Source organism: Myxocyprinus asiaticus, chromosome 1, assembly GCF_019703515.2.
Source record: "Myxocyprinus asiaticus isolate MX2 ecotype Aquarium Trade chromosome 1, UBuf_Myxa_2, whole genome shotgun sequence".
Lineage (NCBI taxonomy): Eukaryota > Metazoa > Chordata > Actinopteri > Cypriniformes > Catostomidae > Myxocyprinus > Myxocyprinus asiaticus.
The window spans coordinates 25090831-25107288 of NC_059344.1; the positions used below are offsets into that span (position 1 = coordinate 25090831).

The 16458-nt window shown below is 42.6% G+C and overlaps 1 protein-coding gene across 14 annotated transcripts in view; it reads left to right on the forward strand.

The window, feature by feature from the left end:
* Positions 1-16458, forward strand: part of LOC127409766 (pleckstrin homology domain-containing family A member 7-like) — a 173200-nt gene that overhangs the window by 85433 nt on the left and 71309 nt on the right. For all 14 annotated transcript variants that reach the window (XM_051644855.1, XM_051645058.1, XM_051645613.1 and 11 more), the window contains 2 exons: positions 6841-6952; positions 16239-16343. In XM_051644855.1, coding sequence (XP_051500815.1) covers positions 6841-6952; positions 16239-16343 — 217 coding nt within the window. The remainder of the gene's footprint in view (positions 1-6840; positions 6953-16238; positions 16344-16458) is intronic.

Below are 16458 nucleotides of genomic sequence, written 5' to 3' on the forward strand. Positions count from 1 at the left end.
TAGGTGTTTATTCAGTACTGTGGCTAAATTGGTCAGGAATAAAGCCTCGACTGAACCAGATATTCCATCGCAGCACAATAGCAATGACTTCATGAATTTCTTTACTGATAAAATAGAAATAATCAGAAATAAAATTGGAATTATGCAATCAACTGTCACAGCACTTCAGAAAATATTTTCCTCACATGCAACTTCAATCCTTCACTGTCAAAGATCATGAAGAGCTAACAAAACGTATATAAAAAAAAAATAAAAAATAAAAAACCACAACATGTATGGTAGATCCAATACCAACTAAGCTCTTAAAAGAGGTATTCCCTGTAATCTCAGAGCCTCTTCTTAATATTATTAATTCCTCGCTATCATTAGGATATGTCCCAAGAAACTTTAAAATGGCAGTTATCAAACCGCTTATTAAGAAACCACAGCTTGATCCTGGCGAATTGGCTAATTATAGACTGATTTCAAATCTCCCATTTATGTTGAAAATACTAGAAAAGGTAGTGTCCTCCCAACTATGTTCATTTCTACAGAGAAATGGTATATATGAACAATTTCAGTCAGGATTTAGGCCCCATCACAGTACAGAGACTGCACTTATCAGAGTTCCAAATGACTTGCTCTTATCATCTGATCGTGGCTGCATTTCTCTTCTAGTGCTTTTAGAGCTTAATGCTGCTTTTGACACCATAGATCACGACATTCTCTTGAATAGGCTGGAGAATTATGTTGGCATTAGTGGACTTGCATTAGCATGGTTCAGGTCCTATTTATCAGACCGCTACCACTGTATGTGTAAATGAGGAATTGTCAAATCAAACAAAGTTAAGTATGGAGTGCCACAGGGATCAGTTTTTGGGCCTCTGCTTTTCTCCTTATATATGCTTCCCCTGGGAGATATTATCAGGAATTGTGGAATACGTTTCCACTGTTATGCTGACGATACCCAACTTTTTATTTCTTCTAATCCCGACAAAATTTCACAATTCTCCAGATTAGCAGAGTGTATCAATGAAATCAAAGATTGGATGGCCAGAAATTTCCTTCTACTCAATTCCGACAAAACAGAGGTACTAATTATTAATATATACTAATTAAACCTCTAAGAATAAGATGCTAAAATATAATTTGACTCTCGATGGATGTACTGTTACGTTGTCTTCAGCGAAGAATTATGTGTTATATTTGACACCAATCTGTCCTTTGAAAATCAAATTTCCAATGTTTGTAGAACAGCATTCTTCCACCTCAGAAATATTGCTAAGTTACGACACATGCTCTCTGTTGCTGATATCGAAAATCAAATTCATATGTTCATGACCTCAAGACTAGATTATTGTAATACATTACTGGGAGGATGTCCAGCAAGTTCAATAAATAAACTTCAATTGGTTCAAAATGCAGCTGCCAGAGTGCTGACGAGAACCAAGAAAAATTATCATATTAGCCCAATTTTATCGTTGTTACATTGGCTACCTGTTAAATTTCATATGAATTTTAAAATTCTGTTAACTACATACAAAGCTTTGAATGGTGTAGCTCCACAGTACTTAAGTGACCTTCTACCACGCTATATTCCATCATGTTTATTATGATCACAAAATTATGGCCTGTTAATAGATCCTACAATATCAAAATCCACAAAAGGAGGTAGATCCTTTTCCTATTTGGCTCCAAAACTATGGTATAGTCTCCCTAACACTGTTCGGAACACAGACACACTCACTTAGTTTAATTCTAGACTAAAGACTCATCTAATTAGCCAGGCATACACCTAATTTATCCATCAACTCACAATTAGGCTGCTTTAGTTAGGTCTGACGGAACCAGAAACATTTCTCATAATCTATAACTCTGCAATAAATTGAATGGCATCTACGATAATATTATTCTATTTGGTTCCCTGTCTCAACCTCGGGATTCATATCCTATATTACCAAGGCCGGCCAGATCCATCTCCGTTCCTGCTACGTGTCACTGAGTGATGATGACAAACTACAGCCGGTGCTAGCCAGACATCACTTCAGTCTTTTACGATGGACTTCAGAGGATGAACTGATGCCAACTCCAGCTGTAAGACACTGGATACTTCATATGCCACTGCCTGAAACTTGGATTTAGGATGGAACCCACCGAACCTCACCGAAATGATCTGCAGTTTGAAATGTGATGCACCTCATTGATCTCTGCCTGCATCACCTTTGTTTATTGATGGACTACACTCTTAAAATGGAATACATAGGCTATCAGTTGTATCTATGTGAACTTCTGAAGTTAATCCAGGATGGACTTCAAAGGCATTAGTCATTAATCTTACCGTTCATACAAAATCTTCATTTTAACACTGGCCCTTAACACTTACTTAGTTTACAAATTTTAATCCATGACTTGCATTGCACACAAATAACTAATATTGGCATTATATTCATGCTGTTTAGCCAGAGGGGAACTGGCCCCCACAGTGAGCCTGGTTTCTCCCAAGCTTATTTTTCTCCATTAACCAACATCCGATGGAGTTTTGTGTTCCTTGCCACAGTCACCTTTGGCTTGCTCACTGGAATTCTAAATACAATTAATATTTAAATATTTAATTATTTATTTTTATATACAATTTACAATTACACAATGATGACTCTAAGACTTTATAGATATTACAGTTTCCTTTTCTATTAAAGCATGATTTTCTGTAAAGTTGCTTTGAAGCGATGTGTGTTGTGAAAAGCACTATACAAATAAAAATGACTTGACTTGACTATTTAACAAGTCATGCATTTGAGATCAAATACCTGAGAGTGTTTACACTGTCTTTACCATAATGTCAGTGAAACTGTTAGCAAGTGCCAGTGGGAGCAGATACATCATGCAGTGTCAGACTAAGTCCAATGTCCTTGACCTGTACGGAGGGGTGTGACCTCTGTAAATACCGTGCATTCTTCAGCTGCAGTTAATTCTTCCACTTTCCTCATCCACTGAGTGCTCGTAGCCAAATGAGCTAAATATGAGATGACTTTCTGCCATCCAAAAAAGACACTGTGATATTTCAACATAATCTTGCTGTGATCTTAGAGAGTGTAATGTTGATTGATGTAGACTTCAAGCAGCTTGACATACAGTAGATGAGTGTATGAAGAGTGGGTGATTGTCTCCCAGTGATAACACCCATAGTTATGGAAGCTTCTTGGGGGTGGTGTATCAATGACCCTGCATTAAGGTTTCTGTTGATGCTTTACTGTGGTCTTGTCTTCACCTAGTTACACCTTGTTTAAACAAAAATTGTGGATGGATGAATGGGTGGATGATTGGACGGACTTGATGGATGAGCAGGCAGTCGGAAAAGAGACAGACCGATGGATAGATGGATGGAGAGGCAGATGGATACACAGATACATATAGACAGCTAGTAAGTTTGTTGGTTAGTCAGTTAGTTATGAATGGAAAGGTATTTTGTTTGTTTGTTAGTTATACTTTAAATGGATGGTAAGTTTTTCAGTTAGTTAGTTAGTGATGGAGGGAGGGATGGATGGATGGTTGTTTGGTGGATTGGTTGGATGGTTAATGATAGATGGGTAGAGAAACAGTTAGTTAGTTAGTTAGTCAGCAGGCAGTCGGGAAGACAGACAGTACGGATGCACCGATCCAATACCTGGGTCGGTGTCGTCTCCGATACTGACGTTTTTAGACGGATCAGGTATCAGTCTGATGAGCCCAATCTAAATCCAATACTGTGTGTTAGTCATGTTCATTATGGCCAAGCTCCAAAAATGACATTAAAGAACCATAAAAACACAATTAAAGTAGTTAATATGACTCGTGCATTTTATTCAAAGCCACATGAAGACATGCGATAGCTTTAATACGTATAGTATGCACAAGCAGTGCTGCTCTCACGCATCATCTTTAGAGTTTTATATGATCTCATGTTACATTTAATGATTTTAAAGAACTATTCGAAAACGAAAATTTTTGTCAACAATTGTTTATTGTCGACGTTGTCGATAACGTCGGCTAATCGTTTCAGCCCTAGTGTCAACAGAGCAGTGCCATTAACTAACATGCTGGCTTTAACGTAACATGATATCATATGAAAATCTAATGACGACACGTGAGAGCAGCACTGCAGCTCGCGCTTGACTGTAAACTTTCACAGCTTCAGGTGATGTAGATTGCCAAGTATGAGGGAATAATACAAAATATGTAAATGCAGAAGCACTCTCATAGAAGCAGCTGGAGCTGCCGCTCCTCTAAAGCAAAACTTGTGTGTTGAGCATCTTTAAAGGAAACACCCCGACGCTACAGCTTTAATGCAGTTATATTTAATGCATTATAGCTTTATTAAAGTTCAAATAATAAGCAGGTCATATAAATAACTACAAATTCCAAAATTGTCATTTCTCTGTGCGGTCAGCGCCTCTTCTATGAGTTGTGCGAAGTTTCCTGATCTAAGGGGGAGAGACTGAAACTGCACCCGGCTGATGCACACTCTGTCGCGGGGATGCACGTCCCTCGAGTGCGCGCTTGCTGCAGCTAGATTATAACGTGATGGATCGTGACTTATTGAATCATAATATATGTGTCACTGTGCATTTCTTATCGTGAAGAAAATTGGCAATACACAGCTTTATTAATAAGAATGTTTGTTTTTTTGTGAGTTAAAGATGGATTGAAGTGAACAAAATGGTGAGAGAGGGTAGTCTTCGCCCCATTGTACACTACAACAAAATACATTTTTTATTTGTTTTTGTTTTGGCTTATTTTACAAAAATAATACCTAAAACTCATTTAAAACATCATAGATTTTATTTAGCAGCTATACTGCAGAATTATCATTTTTTTTTATCTGAGAATGTTGAATATAATATTAAAAATACAAATATTTCAAAATATCAAAATCCTTTAAAAAAATATGTATTCACCTGAGAAGCAGCATATAAGATATTTAGACTTGCTTTTAGAGAATAGATCTTGAATATAAGTATATTTTGTCTTTACTGCACTTGCAGAAGTATAACAAACTGAAAAAATATACTTATATACAAAATACACGTATATTTAAGATACATTCTCTTTAAGCAAGTCTAAATATCTTATGTTGCTTGTCAAGAAAATGTATCTTGTTTTAAGGATTTTTAGACTATTTTAAATGGAAAGCAAGACAAAAACACTTGATTTTTTGATGAAGATTTTTTGCAGTGACTTTTTTACTGAATGAAACTTAAAAAGTTTTTTTTTCCCTTTAATTCAGTGAATGTCATTTAGAGGTATTTTTAAAAGATGATTTTGTCCTCTGTATTGTTAGCAAGCACATTTAATACAACCTTTTAAGCTGGGGCACAAGCTGAATAGTCGGTTAAGAGCTAATGATTAATCATTGCAATAATCGCTGAATAGTCGAATAATCGTTCTAATAATCGTTAGATTAGTCGATTATCAAAATAATCGTTAGTTACAGACATAGTTGGCACACACATGCAAAAGCGGCTGGTGATGCAATCACGGCTATTTTTAGCCTTCACGTGTTGCGCAGCATTTGAGCGCTACTCACGAACAACATCTCAGATGTAAATGCTCAATAGTTCGGTTCACTTATAATGTGCATTTAGAACAGCATCGGAGGAACATTTTACCAGAATTTGAATAAGAAGCGAATTAAACTACTGTGAACTTGCCGACAAACAGACACATACAGGACTTCCTGGAGAGGTCAGAATGTCAAAATAAAAGCGTGAGGGTTTTAAAGGTAGATGTACACGATTGAAATATATTACTGTTGTATTTAATATTCTAAAAGTCAATAATAATAATAATAATTATTATTATTATTATTATTATTATTATTATTTGTTTACAAATTATAACAGTATTTAAGTTGAATGGGTTCCAAAAAATAACTGTGTGAATGAAAGTGAACTGATATCTTACAACTAAATTAAACAAAAATGAGATCTGAATCCTTTAAAGTCCAGATACAATTTGAAAAAATTTTGCAAAGAAAAGTCTTTCTACTGAAGACTTAGGCTGGAATTACTGTTCATTTTGCTGCTGCATTATCCAATAGACTAGTTAACAATAAAGTTTTTCTTAATAAGCTATACATTTATATTGAAATAATGTGTAGTTAGAGGTTTGTGTTTATTTACATATAAAAGACCTCCAATTAGTTCCACTCAATAATGTAAAGATATCCTAAACTGATTATGCAAAAAAAACAACAACACTGGAATCGGATTGGATTGGTATCGGCCAATACTAAGATTTCAGATATCCAAATCGGATCAGAAGAGAAAAAGAGGTATCGATGCATCACTAACAGACAGATAGACAGATGGATAGATGGATGGAGAGACAGATGGATACACAGATACATATAGACAGTAAGTAAGTTAGTTAGTCAGTTAGTTATGAATGGATAGTTTGTTTGTTTGTTAGTTATACTGCAAAGTTTGTTGATTAGTTCTAGTGAGTGAGTGAGTGAGTGAGTGAGTGATGGATGGATGGATGGGTGGATTTCACTCTTGTTACATTGTGAGTACTTGTCATTGTCACCAAACCCAGGTCACCTGAGACAACTACTCTCACCTGGGGTGGTAATCTTGTCTGTTTACTATTCTTCCTATCCTCGTGTTTGAATAGATTGCCTTCAGGGAAGGTGTCTGACAAAGTGTCACTTGAGAAGGAAGGTCTCCTCTGTATACTTTGTATCCTCAGGGTCTGCTTTGCATTGTTGGTTAAATTATAACTACAAATTAAAAGTATTTCCTTTTCTTCATGTCACCATGTGTAACAGTTACCACACCTTACACCTGCTGTCAGAGATCATGTCTTTATCTATGTCCCCTGTAGGACATATTCACAGATGTCCAAGCCACCACTAGAGCTGAGGCCTCCCAGCATGGTCAGCGAGTCCTCTGTCACCATCTCCTCATCCCCAGCGGACACCACCTCAGGATCCAGGGTGAGAAGTTTCATTCACTGCTGATCTGAGAGCAGTTTAATGTCTTCTGTTGCAGTTTAGGCTTGGATTTGCATGGCAAAGAGCTAATTCTTTACTTCATATCAAGCCTTTCCTGTACCATACCATGCCAAGTTGGCTAATTGCATAGAGAGCAGCATCAGTGTACTTTTGGTGTGTGTGTGTGTGTGTGTGTAGCTTATATTATTAAATCATATTGAAAACTGATAACATTTTTTATAGGTAATGGGGGAGAGTAAATTGGCTTCATCTATTTTTGTTCTCTCCCTCTGATTTTGATAAATGACCCAAGTGAAAGGTGTAATAGGTTACTGATTTTTCTAGAACAAGAGAAAGTGGATTTAATCTCCTGTGCAGTTCAGCTGATTTGTGCAGGGGTCAGGTGGAAATACTGCAGAATATCTGCAGGGGGTTGAGAACCTTACAGAAAGCTACTTCCCACTAATTAAATCTTAGCCTGTGTGGCACAACCACACTATAGATGTGTAGAACTTTTAATAGTTTCCCTACTTTTTAATATGCCAGGGTATATTAATGCAGTAGACAAGGGGTCAGCAATGAAATGCCATTTTTAATTTTCCTGGTTAATCGATGTGCCGACAGGCATAGGGATTTTTCAAAATCTTTAACCCTGTTCTTTTTCTTCCATGCAAAACTTTGGCATGTAATTCGTCCCACACCTTCTGTGCTATATATGAATGATACCTCAAATTGTGCAGCTTTTGACTTTTCTAAACATTTCAACTTCAACGTTTTCCCAGTGGACATAAAAAGGAGTGAAAAAATCCCATAGACTCACCTATGGGATCAGGGTTATATCTTTGGATCTAAAAATCACTGAGACCTAATGATGTGGGATCTTTTGACTTGGGCCAGCAAGCAGCCATTAAGTAGCACAATAGAAACTTCCTAGCCAAGGCCTAGCAACTAGCCACAACCCTAGCAACTGTATAAAAACATATTCCAGCCATATTTTGGCACCAGAATATCATAGAGGGACACTGTACTGAGGCCCTGTGTTGGCTGCCGGAGGCCCTTGGGGGATTAGCCATAACTCAGCACCAGAATATCATACAGACATGGGGGTGGGCTCTTTTCACAACATACTTGTGGTCACTGTTGCCATGTCAGGCACTACCCGATTATATAGTTATTATATTGTTTGCCTTTACACACACACACACACACACACACACACACACACATGTTGGTGCAGCTATCATTATGAGGACTCTCCATAGACATAATGATTTTTATACTGTACGAACTATAGATTCTTTCCCCTAACCCTAACCCTACCTCTAAACCTAACCCTCACAAAAAACTTTTTGCATTTTTACGTTTTCAATAAAACATAGTTTAGTATGTTTTTTAAGTGATTTCAATTATGGGGACACTAGAAATGTCCTCATAAACCACATTTATAGCATAATACTCTTGTAATTACCAGATTGTAACCTAAAAAAATGTCCTCGTAAACCACTTAAACCTGTCCACACACACACACACACACACACACACACATAGACGGAATAAAAGCAAGGAGCTCTGAAATTCCTGGAGAGAACTATCCGTTAGCACCACCATTCATTTCTATGGCAGTGCTCCGCTAGTGCAGAGTTCCCCTGAAGTATGAAATAGAGACAGCCAACTTTACTCATGGGTGCTCAGTTCCTATATCAGGTGTCACATGACTGATTACTTGTCAGTGGGAACAGATAGGGAAAAAGTCAATTTCATGCTTTTAAGAGACCCTCAAAAACAGTTTGTCACTGGAAAAATATGTATTAAAATTAGGGATGGGCATGAGTACTCGGGTACTCGGACGTGGCAGCAATGATCGATCATGAAAACGATGATCAATAGTGATCACGCATTATGTGACTTTTCACTTAATTGGAAATCCAGTGACAGTTACCTGACAACTAAACACAAACAAAGAGGGAGCTTATTTTTAATTTTGAGATTGATTACATTGTGGTTTTGAGGGGTACATTGATGGTCAGAAATGTCTCATAGCAACCAAACTGATACAACACTGCAATGCTATCGTAACGATAATCAAAAGAGAGTGTAATTAACGTCATGGTTACTTTCGTAACCTCCGTTCCCTGATGGAGGGAATGAGACGTTGTGTCGATATAGTGACACTAGGGGTCACTCTTGGGAGCCCTAAACACCTCTGCTTTTTTGAAAAAAGGCCAATGAGAATTGGTTAGTGGAATTTGCATGCCTCTCCCCAGGACATACAGGTATAAAAGGAGCTGGTATGCAACCACTCATTCAGGTTTTGTGCTGAGGAGCCAAGACCAGGTCCCAGCCATTTCAGCGGGTAGTTCAGCATTGTGGCAAGAGGGACACAACGTCTCGTTCCCTCCATCAGGGAATGGAGGTTACGAAAGTAACCGTGATGTTCCCTATCTGTCGATGTAGTGATACTAGGGGTGCCTATACAAAACGCCACAACTATCTGAATTGTGTAACGTGAACTGCAGGTGTGTGATGGGCAGACCGCTGTGTGCCTCGTAGCCAGTGCACCAGGCCACCCGTAACCTCCCCCAACACTCTTATGAGCGTCGAACGGTCCATCAGGAACAAGTCAACTGGCCAACTATAGGGACAGGCTAGCCCAGCTGAGGCCTCTTTCCCTCTCTTTTCTCCCCAAAAAGAGTGGAATTTGTTAACTGACTGGAAGCCATAAGTGTCTGCGTCCCTCCCAAGGGGAAGACACCGCGGAGATTTTGAGTGGAATACGTCACAAGGTCTTACCGAGTCTTGTCGGAAGTATGTCATGTGGAGAGGTCCCATGGTAGGTCCTACCCGAAGGGGAAGGAGTTTCTACAGAGCATGGCGACCGGGGCAGAGGGGCCTCTGCCCAAGGAAGGCGCAGTTTGCCAACAGGGAAACAATTTTGCTATCACATGGGGTCTCCTTCGGGGAACCAGCACATGTGGAGCACCTACCTCAGTACAGGGGCTCATTAGCGCACGTACTGGGCCGGTCAGCGAATTTCTCCGCAAACTCAACTGCCAGAGGGCTAAGGAGGAAAGTCATCCAGGGATCACAGTCTGTGAACACGACTGGGAGCCAAGAGCGCACGTCTTCACCTCAAGGGAGGGGAAAGGCACTATGCGCAAGCGGTACACCCAGCCAGCTGTCCCGGAACTTACCTGCTCGTGCCTGCCAATACACGGGACAAGACCAGCTCAACCCGGAGATTGTAGAACCTCGCAAAGTTGTTGGGTGTTGCCCAGCCCACTGCTCTGCAGATGTCTGCCAAAGAGGCGCCACTGGCCAGGGCCCAGGAGGCCACCACACTCCTGGTAGAGTGGGCTCGTAACCCCGCAGGGGGTGGTATGTCCTGAGCCTGATATGCCATCGCAATGGCGTCAATGACCCAGTGGGCGATCCTCTGTTTGGAGATAGTGCTTCCTTTCCGCTGTCCACCAAAGCAGACAAAGAGCTGCTCGGAGCTTCTAAGGCTCTGTGTGTGATCCAAATAGATGCGTAAAGCTCGCACTGGACACAGCAACGCCAAGGCTGGGTCTGCCTCCTCCTGGGGCAGCGCTTGCAGGTTCACCACCTAATCCCTAAAAGGGGTCGTGGGAACCTTGGGCACATAGCCCGGTCAGGGTCTCAGGATCACGTGAGAGTAACCTGGACCGAACTCCAGGCGCGTTCTGGAGGGATTCAACCTCCTAGCGCCTCTCAGGAACCTGATGATCAAGTCGTGCTTCCCCAAGTACTTACCATCTACTGCATCGTGATGAGCCGAAATAGCGGCTACATACACCTTCAAGGTGGAGGGGGACAGCCGCCACTCCAGCCTCTCCTGCAGGAAGGAAAGCACTGATCCGACTGCACATCTCTGGGGGTCTTCGTGTCTGGAAGAACACCACTTAGCGAACAGACGCCACTTCAAGGCATACAGGTGCCTCGTAGAGGGAGCACTAGCCTGACTGATTGTGTCTACCACCGCGGGTGGTAGGCCACTTAGGTCTTCCGCATCCCGTCCAGGGGCCAGACGTGGAGATTCCAGAGGTCTGTTCGCGGGTGCCAGATGGTGCCATGTCCCTGAGAAAGAAGGTCCTTCCTTCTTTCTCAGGGGGGGGGGGGCTGTCGCGAGGAGTGTGAGATCTGAGAACCACGTCTGGGTGGGCCAGTAGGGTGCTACTAGGATGAACTGCTCCTCGTCCTCGCTGACCTTGCACAGGGTCTGTGCAAGTAGGCTCACTGGGGGAAACACATATTTGCGTAGTCCAGGGGGCCAGCTGTGTGCCAGCGCATCTATACTGAGGGGTGCCTTGGTCAGGGCGTACCAAAGCAGGCAGTGGGAGGATTCCCGGGAAGCAAACAGGTCTACCTGTGCTCGACCGAATCAACTCCAAATCAGCTGGACCATCTGAGGGTGGAGTCTCCACTCTCCCCTGAGGGTAACCGCATCCGCTGCAGTGTTGAGGTCGCCCAGGATGTGAGTGGCTCATAGCGACTTGAGGCGCTGCTGACTCCAGAGGAGGAGACGGCGGGCGATCTGTGACATGCAACGGGAGTGTAGACTGCCTTGATGGTTCATGTACGCTACTGTCACTGTGTTGTCCATCCAGACCAACACATGCTTGTCCTGGATCAACAGCCAGAACCTCCGCAGGGTGAGCAGTACTGCCAACAACTCTAGGCAGTTGATGTGCCAACGCAGCCGTGGGCCAGTCCAGGAGCCGGCAGCTGTGTGCCCGTTGCATCCAGTGCCCCAGCCCATCTTGGAGGCATCTGTTGTAACCACGACGCGCCTGGAGACCTGCTCTAGGGGAAACCCTGCTCATAGAAATGCAAGGTCAGTCAAAGGACTGAAGAGGCGGCGACACAATGTGCCCATCTCGGGACTCGAGTCTGAAGCCCCTGAAAAAGTTTCAGTGGAACCACTGTCCTTGTCTGAATGCCTTCAGACAGTTCAGCACCGACTGCGCGCTCTCGTTCGTGAGGCACGCTGTCATCGAGACTGAGTCCAACTCCAAACTGAGAAAAGAGATGGTCTGAACTGGGGAGAGCTTGCTCTTTTCCCAGTTGACCCAAAGCCCTGGTCGGCTGAGGTGCCAGAGCACGAGGTCCCTGTGTGTGTACAGCAACTCTCGAGAGTGAGCTAGGATTAGCCAGTCGTTGAGATAGTTGAGGAAGTGGACGTCCACTTCCCTTAGTGGGGCAAGGGCTGCCTCTGTGACCTTCGTGAAGATGTGAGGGGACAAGGACAGGCTGAAGGGGAGGACCTTGTACTGGTACACCTGGCCTTCGAAGGCAAACCGCAGGAAGGGCCTGTGTCGAGGTAAGACCAAGACGTGGCAGTACACATCCTTCAGGTCTACTGCCGTGAACCAATCTTGATGCTGGACACTCATTAGAGTGGTTTTTGCATCAGCATCTTGGACGGGAGTCTGTGCAAAGCCCGGTTCAGTACTCGCAGGTCCAGGATTGGTCGCAACCCACCACCTTTCTTCGGTACGATGACAGTTCTTTTAGCACCTTGGCTTGGTGTACTTACAGGAGAGCCATGGCGTGTAGGGCGGAGGCGGCTTGTCCAGCGGCACCACAGGCCACAGTCGTCAGGGACGACGTAAACCTACAGGCCCTGGACGGGAGCTTCGGGCACCCATGCCAGGTGGTGGCGCTCTGTGGACACAAGTGCACCACGAGCGCCTTATCCACCTGGGGGATCACCGAATACCCCTGACCACTCCACCATCGAGGGTAGTGAGAGCGGGGGAGCTGAAAGACCGGGACCGGGCAGTAAAAGGTGCCTCCCACGATCTTGTCAGCTCCTCATGCACTTCCGGGAAGAAAGGAACAGGGGCGGGGCGTGGCCATGGGCAGCGCCCTGAGCCCAGGAACCAATCTTCAAGCTGCGAGGGTTCAGGGGAGAGTGGAGGGTTCCACTCTAGCCCGATGCTCGCGGCCGCCCAGGAAAGCATGTCCGTCATTTCCACATCGGCGTGAGACTGGGCTACCGTTCCCGAAGGAGGAAGCCCAGCCGAAGCCTCTGCGTTAGACTGGATGAGCCCGCTCTCCGATGCTGCGCACGATAACTCATTGTCTTCCTGAGCTCCGAACGAGAAGTCGAACTTGCGCTGAGACGAGCCGACGGTCTCATGAGTGAGTCCGATTGGGGCAAGTGAGCGTGCTGGGGAATGGGAGGTCCGTGAGAGGATACCTGGTGGAGGTGGTCCCATTGATGTCCCCAAATCGCCCCCAGTGCTAACCGACGTGGCCTCAAAACAATAGGTAGAAGGACTGGTGCAGTCTTACGAAAGCAAGCCGCAACCCCAACGTTCCCATGGTCATGTTCGAGCAATGAGGATATGACTCATCCACGAATTATGTCTCTGCGTGGGCCAAGACACGTAAGACAGCGATCGTGGCCGTCAGAAGTGGAGCGATAACGACCGCAACCAGGAATAACACACAAACGGAAAGGCATCTTTAAAAAGATGTTCCGTGTGTGCCACTCTTTTTGTGAATGAAAATATACACTTTTAGAATATACTCTCTTATTTTCGCTCTGCCGAAGCGCCCAGGGGCGTTCTCTGCACTCCACGGGTGCAGAGGGGGAGAAGCTGCTGAAATGCACCATAAATCCAGCAGTTTTGAGGTGCGTCTTTGGAGGGAATTGAATTCAGTGCACTGAATACAACCGCTCGGCTCCGAAGAGAAAATCTGAATGAGTGGTTGCATACCAGCTCCTTATATACCTGTATGTCCGGGGGAGTGGCATGCAAATTCCACTCGCCAATTCTCATTGGCCTTTTTTCAAAAAAGCAGAGGTATTTGGGGCTCCCAAGAGTGACCCCTAGTGTCACTTCATCATCACAATGTAGAATGAGTGACAGATAGAGAACTGTGTTTTGAACACCTGTCTCTGCGTAATGTTTGCTAAACACATTTTATTGTCATTTCATGTAAGAACTTTGACTCGTTAATGGATATTATTTAATAAAAGTAAATGTTTGTCACTGACCGTAAACCTCCCTGCCCTGCGTGAAATAACATGCATCTGCATCTCAATGATATAGGAGTTGAAGATTTCTGCACGAGTTTCCAAGTTAGATGTCCAATATAAAGTGTCATTCCGTTGCACTTTCCCCAGTTGAAAGGTGGAAATTCGGACTCTCCGAGTTGAATGGAACACTTCATGAATCACAGCAACAACAATACAGAGCATTGCGGCTTTCCTCACAAGAGCGAACATTTGGGGACACACACACACCAGGCGCGTGTGGCAGTGGACTCAACGCGCTGAAGCAATGCATATACAGCAGGCGATTGTTTCAAACAGCTAGACAGAGCTAAATGGAACAGAATGAAGCGTCTTCAAACTGAACTTCAGTTTAACACGCATATTAAAAATGCAGTGGTTATGGCATCTCCTGTTATTTGAAAATAGACGGTTCAGACAGTCACTAAAAAAACTGGTGTGTGCTTACTAAGATTACTACGGTAACCTGATGGAAGAACAGACAGACGTGCGTTGGGCAAATTCTTTCAGAGTTGGACAGGGAATCTTCACACAATGATAAAATATGATGCATTATATTTTGAATCTTTTGTACATTTTGTAACATATTATTTTATAACAGCCTATAATAATGAATAGGCGATACACTGGAACAACAAGGCACAATGCAGCAGCCATAGATGTTTGTCAGACATGTTATTATATATACAGTTATGAACATGTAATCGCCCCTCGAGTAATTAGTCAGAGTACTCGAGTAGACAAAATGACCAAAATGCCTATCACTAATTGAAATTTAATGAAATATTTTTGTTTGAAATGTTTCCTGGAAATTTTTTTATTTCATTCATTGCATGGCTGTAATTTAGAGACATGCTTTATGACATCAAAGGTTGTAGTTCCAGACTTCCATCATCTACCAGCAGTGGCTAACAGGGACTTGCTAACCAGCTCCTGACCCCCTGAGCAAAAACATTATAAAATCATCATTATCAGAATTTGTGCATCTGAGTCTACTCACTCTGAGAGAAAATAAAAAAAAAATTTAAGCTTTTGGGCTTGGTCTTAAAAGATGACAGCAACGGTTGAGTTGGGCCAGGTCACAGGGTCTCATTTACGAGCCAGGTTCAGGCTTCAACTTAATGCCCGTGCAGACCTCTAGGCTTCACTAAGACAGGCCTTGACCCTGGAACTCAATCACCCAGGTCATTTATAGAGGTACATTAATTTTGGCTGAGACTCATTGGTCCCTTTGGTCTCATGCCAGTTCAGTTACAGCCCTTTGGCTGTGCTTTCCTCAGTTCTACTTTAGAAATGGGAATGCAGAGAGAGAACGGTGATCACCTTCTGTGTTGCTCCCCGTATGATTCGTGTGTTAATGACCTGACTTGAAACACACTGGTTGTGTCACGGTGTGGTAGATTGTGATGCTGGTCTGTCAAAGGCAGCACTGTGTCAGCATCATATGAGCTTCACAAATCGATCAGTCCCAAAGGCCCTTGTCTCTGCACAAACACTCTTCTGGGAAGGAACCAGGCTCCCAGTGGGCAACAATCATTGCCCAGCATTTGTTCTTTCTTATAAAGCATTTTGTCTTCACATTCTTGTTTTTTTTTTATAGACATCTATCAAAACAGAAATGTCTTTTATTCTGTTCTGATGTAATACACAAGGGCCAGGAGTAATGATCATATTAGTATTCTAGTTTTATATTTTCTTCAGTCATTTCTTTGATTTAAAAGGTATGTCTCATACAGAAACTGCAACTGTTGAATCTTTAGGGAAACTCTATAATACAGTTTTCTCATAAATGAAGGCTGATATTAGCTATCCTCAATTATTCTCTGAAAATGTTGATGTATATTATGACGTTTTTTTATTCTAGAAGCTCTAAAGTGGACATTTTAGAGTCTTACAGAACATGTTCTCATACAGAACATACTCTTCTCATATGACCCTGTTTTAAATTCTTTGTCTATGTACATGTGCATTAGACAGATATCTAGCTGTTTTTTTCAGTGTCTTGCATCATGAATGCTGCATTTCATAAGATGACATCTCAAGTTAAATGTAGTTCAACTTTTAAAAACACATCTTCAATCCATTGTGCTTCGTCTACCTGTTTCTGAATGCAAGAATGAGTCCTATTTAATAGAGTCTAGTTCATTGCTGTGTACTCTTTGGACATATCTTAACCATGAATATATATGTTAGAGTATCTAAACAAACTTGCTGTTTTCTTATTTTCTTATGTTTGGTATACCACAGAGTTTAAAAACCAGTGGGAAGGTGCATTGCTTTGGCAAGCGTGACCATTCCATCAAAAGGAACCCTAATGTCCCAGTGGTGGTGAGAGGATGGCTCTACAAACAGGTGCGGCCCTCAAAAATAAAATCCTGGTGCGAGTAAGTAGAGTCTGATTGTATTGGGATCAGAAATGAGTGGTGTTTATGTCTTAATTAGATCCTAATGAGGCCTTTTTTAATTA